The sequence below is a fragment of the Stereum hirsutum genome (assembly GCF_000264905.1).
Source record: "Stereum hirsutum FP-91666 SS1 unplaced genomic scaffold STEHIscaffold_9, whole genome shotgun sequence".
In the NCBI taxonomy this organism is placed as follows: Eukaryota; Fungi; Basidiomycota; class Agaricomycetes; order Russulales; family Stereaceae; genus Stereum; species Stereum hirsutum.
Window position 1 is genome coordinate 205,011 of NW_006763139.1, and position 12,151 is coordinate 217,161.

Genomic DNA, 12,151 nt, shown 5'->3' on the forward strand with positions numbered 1-12,151 from the left:
GAGATGTTCTCGGTTTTGTGCGGGTTCTACGTTCCTTCAAAAGGCTTTCGACAAACCTTCCTCTGGGCGGTAACGCTCAGCGTACCAACTGCTCGCGTTCCAACATGGGAAATCCGAGCCGTAGTAGCCCCACTAGAACAAGGCGCGAGAACTTGGTGAAGAACCACTTTCGTCGCCTCGGAATCGTTGTTGCTGCAGCACTTGGAGGATCATTCATCTTTTACGCTGCTCCCTTGCCAATCGGAACTCCAGCGTCAGCTCTTCTGGGGGCCTTCGACTCTTTCGCAGGCGCCGGAACTGAGGCATGCCCACAATTCAATGCGCTGTATCCATCAGTGCACGAAACTCTGCTCGAGACGTTGAATACGCTGTATGACTCGGATGGTGGTAAGGCCAGGATGGTGAACTGGGTACGCATCATCGTTGCCTCGGATTGTGGCGGAGGAAGTCCTAACGCATGGCATGTTAGTTGAGTGGAGCTATCCAAGTGAAGTGAGTCCTTCGCGAGAACTCTCTTGTGCAAGCACTAAATTTTAAACACTCACCAGGACGGAGTCGTTTGACGACATGCAACCAGTAGGGGCCGACGAGCGATGGAAGCAGTTCGACGCGTTCCATGAGTACCTTGTGGCGTCTTATCCCAAAGTGTGAGTACCTTCTCACTCGCCCGCTTCTATACCTTCTCTGATCGCTTTACATGTAGGCACTCGACAGTCAGTCTGACGAAAGTCAACACCTACGGCCTCGTGTACCACTGGCAGGGCTCGGACAGCTCCTTGAAGCCAATATTGCTGACAGCGCATCAAGGTGCGCCACGAAAGTCCCTATGTCGTGATTGACCAAGCTCACGTCCTATTACAGATGTTGTTCCGGTCAATCCGGAAACTTTCGGCGAGTGGACCTATCCACCGTACGCAGGCTATTACGATGGTGCGTTTCGTTCAACGTGTGTTACTCCTAAAAATATTCACCTCACGTTACTCAGGAGAATTCATGTGGGGAAGAGGGTCACTCGACGACAAGACAGATCTGATTGGTTTGATGTGAGTTAACCTCACGATTTACCCCTCGACCGCGAAAAGAACTCATGGTGAATGATAGGTCAACCCTTGAGATACTGATCGAGCAAGGATTCAAGCCTAGCCGCACGATTGTCCTCTCACTTGGTTTCGATGAAGAGATCATGGGTGCTCATGTACGTCTCTCCTTCATCTAACCCTTCATTTCACAAATAGCCTCGTTGAAACGAAGCCTTCTTCAGGGGGCGCAATATCTTGGACAATACCTATTGAAGACCTTCGGTAAAAACGGATTTGCAATGCTCGTTGACGAGGGCGGTGAGTGACTCGGATCATACCGACACTAATCCAGGTCTTAAATGCTGACTATAACCGTTCAGGTCAATGGGAGACGAAGTATGGCTCTACGATCGCCATACCTGGTACGAATGAGAAGGGCTACATGGACGTGTACGCGTTTTAGCCCACCTTTCTTTCTCGAAAAAGCGAACTAACTCATTTCTCACGGCCCTTGATAGTCGATTGGAGTTGAGCTCCCCAGGCGGTCACTCATCCGTCCCGCCTCCCCACACGGTAAGCACATCTCACCCAAACTTCCGTTACGCTCTTCCCTGATCTATGTGGTTTGACAGAGCATCGGCATGCTCTCCTCCATGCTCGTCGCCTGGGAATCAGACCCTTTCCCCGTGCATCTCACCCGAACCAGCCCGCTCTACTCCACATTACAGTGCATATCCACCCACGCATCCTCCGTCGATCCTAAGCTCCGCAAACTCGTCAAATCGTCCGATGCGGGTTCGGATAAAGCATTGAATGAACTGGAAGAGGTGGTATTGGAGGATAAGGCGATCAAGAATCTGCTAGGGACGACGCAGGCCATTGATATCATCAGAGGAGGAGTGAAGACGAATGCGTTACCCGAAAGGGCTTACGCAGTCATGAACCATAGGATCTCCACAGACAGGTAGGTGACGCCACACTCGTCTTGTTCGCCGCCACACATATGTTGACCAGTAACACCTCTCCGCCAAACCAGTTCTGTCGCTGAAACCGAATCCTACGACTTTTCTCGCCTGCTCTCCCTCGCTGGCCAGTACTCTCTCGCTTTCACCGCCTTTAATGACACCGTTTACACACCGTCCACTCCCGCCTATGGAACCCTCATCCTCTCTCACGCGTTCGGTGTCTGGAAAGCCCGAGAACCTGCACCTGGGACACCGGCTGGTTCGGGCGACGACGCAGAACCTTGGCGGTTGTTGAGTGGTACGATCAGGGCGGTATACAACGGCCATAGGGGGATCGTAAGTGGGAGCGAGGAGGACAAGCTGGTCGTTAGTCCAGGGATGGGTACCGGTGGTACTGGCGAGTCGAATTCTCTGTCGACTGTGGGTGTTTAGAGGAATGATGGAGCTGATTTGCGCACGTGTGGTCGTTCAATTTACAGATACGAGGTGGTACTGGGACTTGACGCCACATATTTTCAGATATCGCCACTTTGATCGGTCGAACCCGGCGCATAAGTTCGCGCACACAGTCGACGAAAGTATGTCTCCTCCCATACATCGATGATTGCAGTGGTTGATCATGTTGACTAACCGCTGCCTGCTATAGGGATTTTGATGGATTCGTTCGTGGAGATTATGAAGTTCTATGCGACACTCATCTTGAATGCGGATGAGGCTGTAAATTTGTAACCTCTCTAAGAGATTAATCTCTCTGCACAGAGTACGGTGGCATATTCTTGATACCCAGTATGCATGTGGCACGCAGATCGCTTAACCTGGCTCTTGTCAGAGAAAACTACGCCTACGCTCTTGCTGATCCGTGCTACCAGCTGAGGTGTCTTACTATTGATTTCTTTCCGCCTTTGGAACTCAATTAATTCCCTTCCATCCTTTCTCTTGTGCGGCAGAGGCAAAATGTCGCGCGCTCTATTAATCGTCGCTCAATCGCTCTCCCCATGGTCGTATATGCAAGAGTAAATTACCGTCATTCGCCTATGCCTCCTCACATGACGCCACCTTGATAAACGACCACTGTGATGGACACCCGCGCTCAACGTGCTCATGCAGTACGGATGCATCCCGTGGTCATATTTTGAGGACGGCGCTCGTGTTCCTGAAATGGTAGTTGATCTTCTTGTTTGTGCGGTATATCCCCGCTTATATCGAACGAGGTAGAACCGCCCGCATGAGCTGCTATTTGTACCGAGACCTCCATCTGCCGTGGTCTTCAGCTCGAGAATATCCTCGTTTGTTCGGCGGGCCTGATGCTCTCTCGGTTACAAACAGCTTCTCTCATCGTTCTGGGCTGCACACTCGGACTCGTACTCGCTTCCATGGTATCCAATTTGTGGGCAACTTCCCATCAGGTTGTGGACCCAGCCTTTCATACAGCACGTAAGTATTGATTCACCTTTAGCTTACAAGTAAATATGCTGAATTGCCTTTGTGTCAGCGAGGTCGATATCAAGTCATTGGAACATAGGCCCTCTTCGACCTGTCGCGTTGTTTGTCGAAGACACGCTTCACTATCAGCTCGATACCGAAGAAGGGATCCAGCAGTGGGCTCAACTCGTCCCATCTGACGGTGGAAAGATCTTCACTACTTCGGGAGAACAGCCGCAGACCATTTCGATGTTCCACCAGCTGCGCTGCCTCGACATTATTCGAGCAGCTATCGTCATTTCGCATACACGCATCGAGACAGGCGAGAGGCCGCGAGGGAATGTTACATACGGCCTGGTGAGGCATTGCATGAACTATTTGCGCCAGGTCAGTTCACTCCCCCTATCTATATACGTCCGATTTCGGAATACGACTGACACATTGCGCCCTCCCAGATGATGTTATGTCGTTCTGACCTGCATTTAGAGAATGTGCGAGACCCTGTCGGTCCACATGCTGTGGAGATGGCAGTCATGCACGTATGCGAGGATTGGAGAGTGGTTTACGCCGCCGCAGACGCGAAGTAAAGACTTGCTTAGTCTCAGTCATGCGTCCTTTCCCTGAGTCCCAATCTATTTCGATTCGTGGACTTTTCAGCAGTGAGTCCACTCTCGCTACGAGAGTACATCCGGGCTGTTATAATTGGTGACAGGGCATTGACTGTGTGCTGTTATCCGATGTCTGAATGTTCGCACCGGCATTCTTAGCGAAGCCTTTGTGCTCGTTAACGCCTCAAGGTTTGCTTCTGACTCCCCCTATTTGTGTCCATCATAAAACAAAAACCGACTGTATTCTCCGGCCGATAACGGGCCCTCGTGACTGGATTCGTAGGACAAATTTGCGGCCCCGCCATATGCTCTTTCGAATGGTAGATCAGGCGCACAAACGTCTAATGTTAGTCCGTCAGCTTTGTCGAGCTATTCACTATCGTCTCCCGTTCCTTACCCTCTCCGTTTGACGACAGCTAGACGATGCGCTCTGATCTCACCACTCCGGTTCTTGTCTTCGTGGTGACATTTTTTTCCAGTGTCTTTTCTACGGTATACCAGCTATACCATTCCGCTACTTTTGTAGAAAAGTCTAGGGAATACAGTAAGCCCCTTTGTGCCTGCACGACGCTTTATCTAGGACACTCACATTTTCACAGCATACATCGGTAACGACTGCCCTCAATACTACCCAATGCCACAACTCGCTCCTGTCCTGCTGACAGTCGAGGAAAGCCTCAACTATCCTCTCGAAGGTCCGGACGCTCTGGCCCACTGGGCATCAACGTCACCTCGAGGGCAAGGCTACGTCCGAATGGGATCGCCACACCGTGTTTTATGTGTATCGATGTTCCATCAATTGCATTGTTTGCGCCTTCTGCGCCTCGCTATCATGGAGCCGGAGCATCCGCTTGGGTCTTTGGCCCATGCTCATCATTGCCTTAACTATATTAGACAGGTGAGGGAGAATCCACGATCAAGCCTCGCAATCCTGAGCATTCAGTGGTAGCTGACGATCTTTGTGCGTCTGTTGAGATGGTGTTGTGCCATCCGGATTTAACTTTGGAACCCTTCGATCCGCTGGAGAGGGATTTTGAAGTTGAGAGGGTTGGTGCGACGCATGTTGCAGGGACTGGGCCGCTGTGTTGGAAGATTTGGACAGGAATTGGGACGAGTGGGTGAATGGGACCAGTGGTTCGAGCGAAGAGCGGTATGCCATGTAGAGTAGATAAATTCCGAGGAATGACAATGCCCATAGTCAACCTTAACGTGATTCGGCACACGATCGTGCTGTGCGGGACCTTTTCTAGCTATATTACTGCGACGGAAGCTGCACTACGACCACGCCTGTCGACACAACCGTCATTAGTAGCAATCCATGATTGATTTCGAGATCGTTAAAGCTCACCGAGACCTTGTGATCCGGTCTCCTGCCGCAGCCTAAGATAACAGGACGGCGTTGCACAGACGAGCTCAAACTGCTCCAAAGACCCAGAGGTGCAGTTAAATGCAGTCGTGTTGACGACCGAGCCGACCTCGGCCTCTAACACCCCTAAAGATTCCTTTCTACGCGGCATGGCGACCTTCGAGTTCGGAATGAGGTTCAGAGGACGCTCTGCTTCCAAGCGGAATACTTGTATGGATGCACCTTCATCGCTGATAAGACGATCGCCATCATTGCTCGACGAAGGTGCTGCCGTAGACGCGAGCATTAGGGTTCCGTGAATAATTCCCGGGGCGAGTCTCACCCATGTTATTAACAACCGAGGTGTTCGCCTCTTTATTAACACATTTTTCACAGTGTTAATAACGATGTGAAATTCCGAGTTAATAACATGTGAGTAACGGCTTTATGGACATGTTAATAAAATCAGGCCTGTTAAAATCTCGAAGGATGATAGAGTAGAGCAGAAGAACGTACGAGATTTGTTTCTGAACCTCTCCTTAACGTGAACTAGCCTTCATATAACCTCGACTTCTCCTAACCTACCCACCAATATCCTGGGTTACTTACCCCTAATCTACTCTTGACCTCAACATCCCCTAACCTTACCTTAACCTACCCTGCACTTCCTGCCACTTCGAAGTCACTACCTGCACATTGGACTCGGAGAAATGAGAAGAAAATCTTCGGAGTGCAGGGTAGGTTAGGATAAGGTCAAGTTAAGTACAAGTTGAGGCTATGCGGAGTTGATGCGGGGGTTAGGTTAGGATAAGTTGAGATTATGCCAAGGCCAGGTCAAGTCGAGAGTGGGCGAAAAGTTGGCAAAAAGTTGGCAAAAAGAGCCACCGTGGGCCTCTCATCGAGATTCAGACACAAACCATCATTCAGATGCTCGGCATCCCCACATTTATTAACATGGCCGTAAACCCCCAGCCAGAGAGCTTTGTTAATAACGTGTTATTAACATGTTATTAACACCGATTTATTCACAAGTTATTAATTCGGCCTTTTTTCACGGTACCCTAGCGAGCATGATTGATACATGGCAGCGCTCCATCCCAAAGTCCAAGACGCGGACTTCTGCCACGGTAGAAATCTTGATGAACAATCAACATGAACAGCGGCGGGGTGACGGTTCTAGACGTAGGCTTACGGTCGATGATATGAGAATCTCGCGAACATCGGGGAAGACAACGCCCTCGGGTGACGGTACGTCAGGAGTTTCGGTGGGAATGACGAAGTTTGGATCGTCAAACGTTACACGCCCGATTGTTAGTGGAAAGTTGAGGATCTCCTTTCCCTTCAGCGACTTCGGAAAAGGGAGTCTGTCGAGACCGATGTAGGCGTTCACACGCGGTAAGTCTTCAGGGGATGGTGTGGATAGCGAAGAGAAAGTAGTGGGCGACGGGAGAAGCCAAGATGTTATGATGGCGGAGGAGAGGATCCCTAGAGACATTGCGAGGAAAATTATTCTCCATGATGTACGCTCGGGAGATGGGTGCACAACATCAGCAAAGTTGAGAGGCTCTTGCTAGCTCTAGCAAGAGCTCCTAGTCCGGCAAGTGACTCCAGAGACACCCCCTCTATTGAGAGCCTCCCAGAGAGCTCCAAGACGCGTCAAAAGCATTCTTCTTTCATTTGATCGTAGTCGCCGATCATTTGCCTTGGCACAAGAGAGCGCTCTTTTTCGTTCGCATTTCTCTATTGTATCCTAGCCTGGTATTCCTTGGGTATTCCATTATTACATAGCTCATCCGAAAGGTGATACGGGGCATCTTATATATATCCATGTGTATTTATGATAAAGTAAGAGCCATACAAGTTACTTAAAAATGTGGGAGTGTGAGAAGTAACAAAGAGGGAATATAGTATGCGAGGAACTGTGCGGGTGTGACGAATGGGATGAGGCTGCGGTGGAGGATGTCGTGAAGGAGAAGTGCGGATGGACGTTCGGAACACATGGAGGAGTACGTGTCCGTCGTTCGCGGTAAACGAGAATGGGAGGGAAGGGTCGCAAGAACACGCCACGGTAACGATAGGGCGCTGAAGCGCTGACCAAGGCTAACCTTTGAGACTTGAGTGGAAGCCGTCGCTGAACGCGATGGAGCGAAGGTATACGACGCACGAGATACGCAACTAATTAACAAGAATAGGGCTTACCAGTTCAATTTTTGAAGTGTCGAATACCACTGTTCTCAGCTTGTGCATCGTGTTCCTCGTCACGAAACATACTTGCTATGCTAGAAACTGAATGATAAGTAGATGATAGTACGCTTGACCACGGACCAGCACGCACCATATCATCGTGTACAACCTTGGACCAACTCTTATTGAGGGCACTACCGGAGAGGCTGTTTAGCTTGGGTTGAAAGTGGCGTTTGGACAGGGAAGGCGGAGGGTGACATATGCGAACGAGCAACGAACGAGCAATGGGATGAAGGTAAGTTGTTGAGGGAAACGCGTTAGGACGCGTCGCGCCAGCGAGCTTCCACGTTCACTTTAGGGCAAGCTTAAGTGACCTTTAGGAAGGAAGGAAGGAAGAGGTGTGCTGTATGCAGCGTGAATCATACTCGTATGTACGCTGACATGCTGCTCTTGGCAAATAAAATGAACGTCAACCGACGCGGATGATGCGTTTCAACTGCCATTTCTTTCCCACCAACCGATCGCCCATGCTCCTAGACATCGGCAAAAGAAAAAGGCTCTCTGGGTCCTTCTATAACCTCTTGCGACCTCTAGTACTCTAGGCGGGATTTGCACCTTTCCTGATGAACTGAGCAAAAGTTTAATTGACGATCTGTATGAGATAGTAAGGGTCGAAAAGTGGTGGTTCACGTACGATTCTTCAGGAAGGGTTCACTCATCTCGAGTTCAATGACTCCCGACGACATAGTCTTAGTATGTCTGGACGTTCAGAACTACGGCAAATAAGACACCTCCCAGCAACAATAAAGAGAGACTCACGAGCTGAGCAGGTCCTGTCCTGGACCAAACCAAACAGCTGCCCCAGCGACGCCGCGACCTTCGACTTCAGCAACATATACAAGGCCTCCGATCAGACCAGCCCGGATCTGCGCAGCGTGAAGATCGCGGACTAGAGGAGACTGGACGGAAGCGTCTGCGTTTCCAGCCGTCATTTCGGTGAAGACATCTGTTAGAACGCCCCGAGAGTCAGATATTGGTCCTCATAATGACCTGAACCATACTTTCCTCCCTTGAACGCGTCTCCCATCGCATCGATGGCAGATTGTAAGGTAACCTCTACGCGTGTACACCAGACGGAAATCCTCAATATGTGGAAAATAGAAAGATATGATAGATGCTTACCGATGTTGGCCTCATTGGGCGACAGTTGGCGAACATGAATTCCTGACATGATGGTTATGAGGTTGGTTCGGTGAAGCAGAGCAGAAGGACATCAATCGAGCTTTGAACATCGTTCGTAGAGCGTTCGCTGCTGGGGAGCAGGTGATGGTCAGGCACAAAGGTAACAGAGCCGAGATTCCGGATGCGGGACACTTTGCGTCAGCACGCGGGGCTCAAACGGTTCAAACTCCGAAATGATTCGTCCAGCGGCGCGTTCTAATGTTTTTGTTCAGCGTTTCCATCAGTGTCTCCTAAACTTTGCGACTCTTTCTGACCCGGAGTAGCTCCTTATAAGTACCTTGTGAGACTAGTTCTATTGTGACCGAACATCTGGTCATCCGACTGTACTTCTCGTATCTGCAAGGGGGTGGCAAGCGTAAAATTCTGTACCGGATCTTACCTTTCGCGTTTAAGGCCTCACCCCCCTCCCCCCTCCCCCCCTCGAATATTTAAATAATTTTAAAATGATTTATTTAATACTTTTCACACAACATAAAAGATGAAAACGGAGGGTTATTGTGGTATTAACTCATTGCTTTGATGAATGTTGGTGTAACCTAGCCTAAGGCTAGAGGAGGGATGACCGACGTCGACCGTAGCTTAACCTAGCCTAGGCTAGGGGAGGGGATGACCGACGTCGACCGTAGCTTAACCTAACCTAGGCTAGGGGAGGGGATGACCGACGTCGACCGTAGCTTAACCTAGCCTAAAACTATTCATTATTATCCTTTTTACACTCAAAACATCTTCTATGCACAGTTCTACCAGCACTGTATATAAAGATAATCATATATGAGCCCCAAGAACCCTCCAAATGGCTGTCGTAGGACCTCCCATAATGTCCGGACAGTTCGCGTTTAAGGGCCCTCCGGGCCCCCCTCCCCCCCCCTACATCCGGTTTTTTATTTTATTCCTGTCACCCCCTTGCGTATCTGTCTCGCGTCGGTTCATTGTTCAGATCTATTCTTCACCATCACAGGTTCTCGGTGTTCCTGAAGGGCCTTACCTTTGAATGAAATTGCTCTTTGCTAGTCCGCGGACGCGTGCTACATAATTGACTTATTTTTTGGAAGACCTGAGCAGGCCGAGGTAGGATTCAACGACTTCATGAAGAATTTGGGTACACAGCATCCTGAGCTTCCGGGATGGTGGATGACGAAGGTCAGTCTCCTGATGAATAATGAGCGGACTCCACTAACGACCACTGTACCTTCCAAAGTTTCTTCCATTTTATACCGCATTCACATCAGAGTCGCTCCAAGACCCACAACTGAAGCACAACGCTTGGCAGCTCCAACTGATAGGTGTCCGCCACGATTGTCAACGACTCGGAGTTGGGCATGCTTTAGTGCATGCTGTCGAGAGTCATGCAAAAGTTCGTTGCATGACTACCTGGCCAGAATCTGTACTAATTTATCTTCTCAATAGGCGACACAAACTCAAGGCGGTGGTGCCCTAGGTACTACGATGACAGTCGAAACCGAGACCGATGCTGCGGTAGGGTTTTTCCACCACGTTCCTCCAGATATGCATACTCATACCCATTACTCAGCTTCAATTCTACCAATCACTGGGCTTCGTCATACGCGGCGAAACAACAATACATGGGGACGACAGTTTGAACTCGGCGGTATCTTGCCCTATGTGGTGCCTTTCTAAGGACTGTGAAGAGTGAGATCTCTCTTTCGCTCCGCGTTATAGAATCACGCGAGTCTCCTCAGTGTTTCGACTACTTCGATGATGACCTGTTTCCTCGTCCGAGCTCAATACCGAGGAAAACTCGTTCCAGGCTTCTGGGAGAAACAGAACAAAATATTTTGCAGACGAGTTCACGCTAGCGCATAATTAGACCACCGGTTTTTAAAGAATGACACTCGTCTCTGCTTGGTCCACAGTCCATCATCGCCTCAGGTCTTTGCTCTCGGCGTGCCGGGCCAGTCGTCGTGCGGCAGGAACGACTGCATTGTGCCTGCTTCTATTGTTGGAGCGTATGATGCACGTCGTGCGGAAGGATCCTGCGCACTATCGATGGCGCTAAAGCAGCACAATGAGCGCGCTTGGGCTTCTGGCTCACTGCTTTTGGTCGTGAGCGGTTTTTGGTGTCTGCGTAAGACTTTTCATGACATTTCGGGTTGGATGAAACTGAGTGTTTATGGTATTGCCAAGACCTGACTGATGGTCGAACACCCTGTTCATAGACATTCTACTCCGACAATTGTCTTCTCCTGTCTCCGTTTGAGGTCACGGATCAAGAAAATGCCCGACTTCAGGATACCAATTTGCTTTCTTAAAGGCATTCCATCTGCATCCAGGTGCAATCTTGCAAACTTCACAGAGCTATTTCGAGATGTCGGAATCAGAATCAGACGTTCCTCGAGGTAGTTCGAGGTCATGGCCATTGACCCCTGTCTGTAGCCTGTTTGACCGACAAACGTTCATTTCCTGAGCGTTTCATGATCATCACAAACTGAAGATACGCCGCTAACGACGTGCCTGCCGATATGGTACTGCTTGTTTCCAAAAGCTCCCCTACACTGTCTCTGCTACAATAAAGTGACTGTTTAGAGCCATTGCCCGTCCGTGATCATCGTGGCACACCTGAACGGTTTTTAATTCTCGGTCAGCATTGCCGTTCACACTTCGGTCTGGTGGGTCCTGCAGCTCAATGTAGTAATCATGTCTCCATATGGCTGTGAATATTATGTTTCAGCTGTCTATATCATCGCCCGCTGGGCCTTACCTGGTCCCTTCAGCTCTAGTCAAAGATAGTGTTATCAATCTATCCGATTTGGTTTCATCTTGCTCGCGCGAATGGATAAATGTGGTCTGATTGTGACGTTCGGCACTACGCGGAACACACGGAGTGAATCGGAGGAGATAATATAATCATTGAGATGATCTTGATGTTCCAAGCCGCTGAGGGCCACAGTAAGTAGAACTGTCGGTATCAATACACTCTGACCAGATCCACCTGAAACACCGGGAGCCCATAATGTTTAAGCATACCGGGACATTGTACACACAGTCGAGAAATGGAAAGGACATGAAATACTCAAAATGTACAGAAAGAAAGTGGTGCGCAGACGGCTGCGAAGGTGGGACTTGGAAAGGTAAGTAGGGGCTCGGGCGACGCCGACCACTCAACCATGGGTGGCCCGGATTGCGACACTTGGGGGCGAACAAAGGGCCCTTCATTGTCACTTCAACTTGCGACGAAGAGAGGTTATACCGGGTGGCCTGGGTACCTGTCGGCAGTGTCCTTTGCTCACCACAAGGTAATCACATTCTTTACCATGTTTCATCTCTGTGGTCGAACCCCAACATATCACTGATATATCATTCAGAAACATCCACAGGGCAATGAATCAGTCAGTCATTCCCAGTCGA

At 49.8% G+C, this 12,151-nt stretch overlaps 5 protein-coding genes across 5 annotated transcripts; 2 read left to right on the forward strand and 3 right to left on the reverse strand.

Moving 5' to 3' along the window:
• The first annotated feature begins 92 nt into the window (after positions 1-92).
• STEHIDRAFT_122256 (carboxypeptidase S) lies at positions 93-2,896 on the forward strand. The gene is made up of 14 exons (XM_007305291.1): positions 93-410; positions 470-492; positions 549-647; positions 704-807; positions 862-930; positions 986-1,043; positions 1,102-1,195; positions 1,262-1,337; positions 1,400-1,469; positions 1,538-1,592; positions 1,652-1,983; positions 2,056-2,381; positions 2,464-2,562; positions 2,631-2,896. The coding sequence occupies exons 1-14, from the start codon at positions 105-107 to the stop codon at positions 2,711-2,713; spliced, it is 1,794 nt and encodes a 597-aa protein (XP_007305353.1). The 5' UTR covers positions 93-104; the 3' UTR covers positions 2,714-2,896.
• A 161-nt stretch (positions 2,897-3,057) lies between these two features.
• On the forward strand, positions 3,058-3,993 carry STEHIDRAFT_169253 (uncharacterized protein; the record flags this gene model as incomplete). Its single annotated transcript, XM_007305292.1, has 4 exons — positions 3,058-3,145; positions 3,200-3,418; positions 3,477-3,793; positions 3,862-3,993. The coding sequence occupies exons 2-4, from the start codon at positions 3,289-3,291 to the stop codon at positions 3,991-3,993; spliced, it is 579 nt and encodes a 192-aa protein (XP_007305354.1). The 5' UTR covers positions 3,058-3,145; positions 3,200-3,288.
• Positions 3,994-5,351: 1,358 nt separating this feature from the next.
• On the reverse strand, positions 5,352-5,666 carry STEHIDRAFT_111866 (uncharacterized protein; the record flags this gene model as incomplete). Its single annotated transcript, XM_007305293.1, has 1 exon — positions 5,352-5,666. One exon carries the CDS (start codon positions 5,664-5,666, stop codon positions 5,352-5,354), a length of 315 nt encoding a protein of 104 aa, XP_007305355.1.
• A 765-nt stretch (positions 5,667-6,431) lies between these two features.
• On the reverse strand, positions 6,432-6,779 carry STEHIDRAFT_33169 (uncharacterized protein; the record flags this gene model as incomplete). The annotated part of the gene is made up of 2 exons (XM_007305115.1): positions 6,432-6,494; positions 6,552-6,779. Coding segments are annotated over 2 exons (291 nt in total), but the record flags the coding sequence as incomplete, so codon positions are not given.
• A 1,579-nt stretch (positions 6,780-8,358) lies between these two features.
• On the reverse strand, positions 8,359-8,774 carry STEHIDRAFT_111867 (uncharacterized protein; the record flags this gene model as incomplete). Its single annotated transcript, XM_007305294.1, has 3 exons — positions 8,359-8,549; positions 8,594-8,659; positions 8,726-8,774. The coding sequence occupies 3 exons, from the start codon at positions 8,772-8,774 to the stop codon at positions 8,359-8,361; spliced, it is 306 nt and encodes a 101-aa protein (XP_007305356.1).
• Between the last annotated feature and the right edge of the window lie 3,377 nt (positions 8,775-12,151).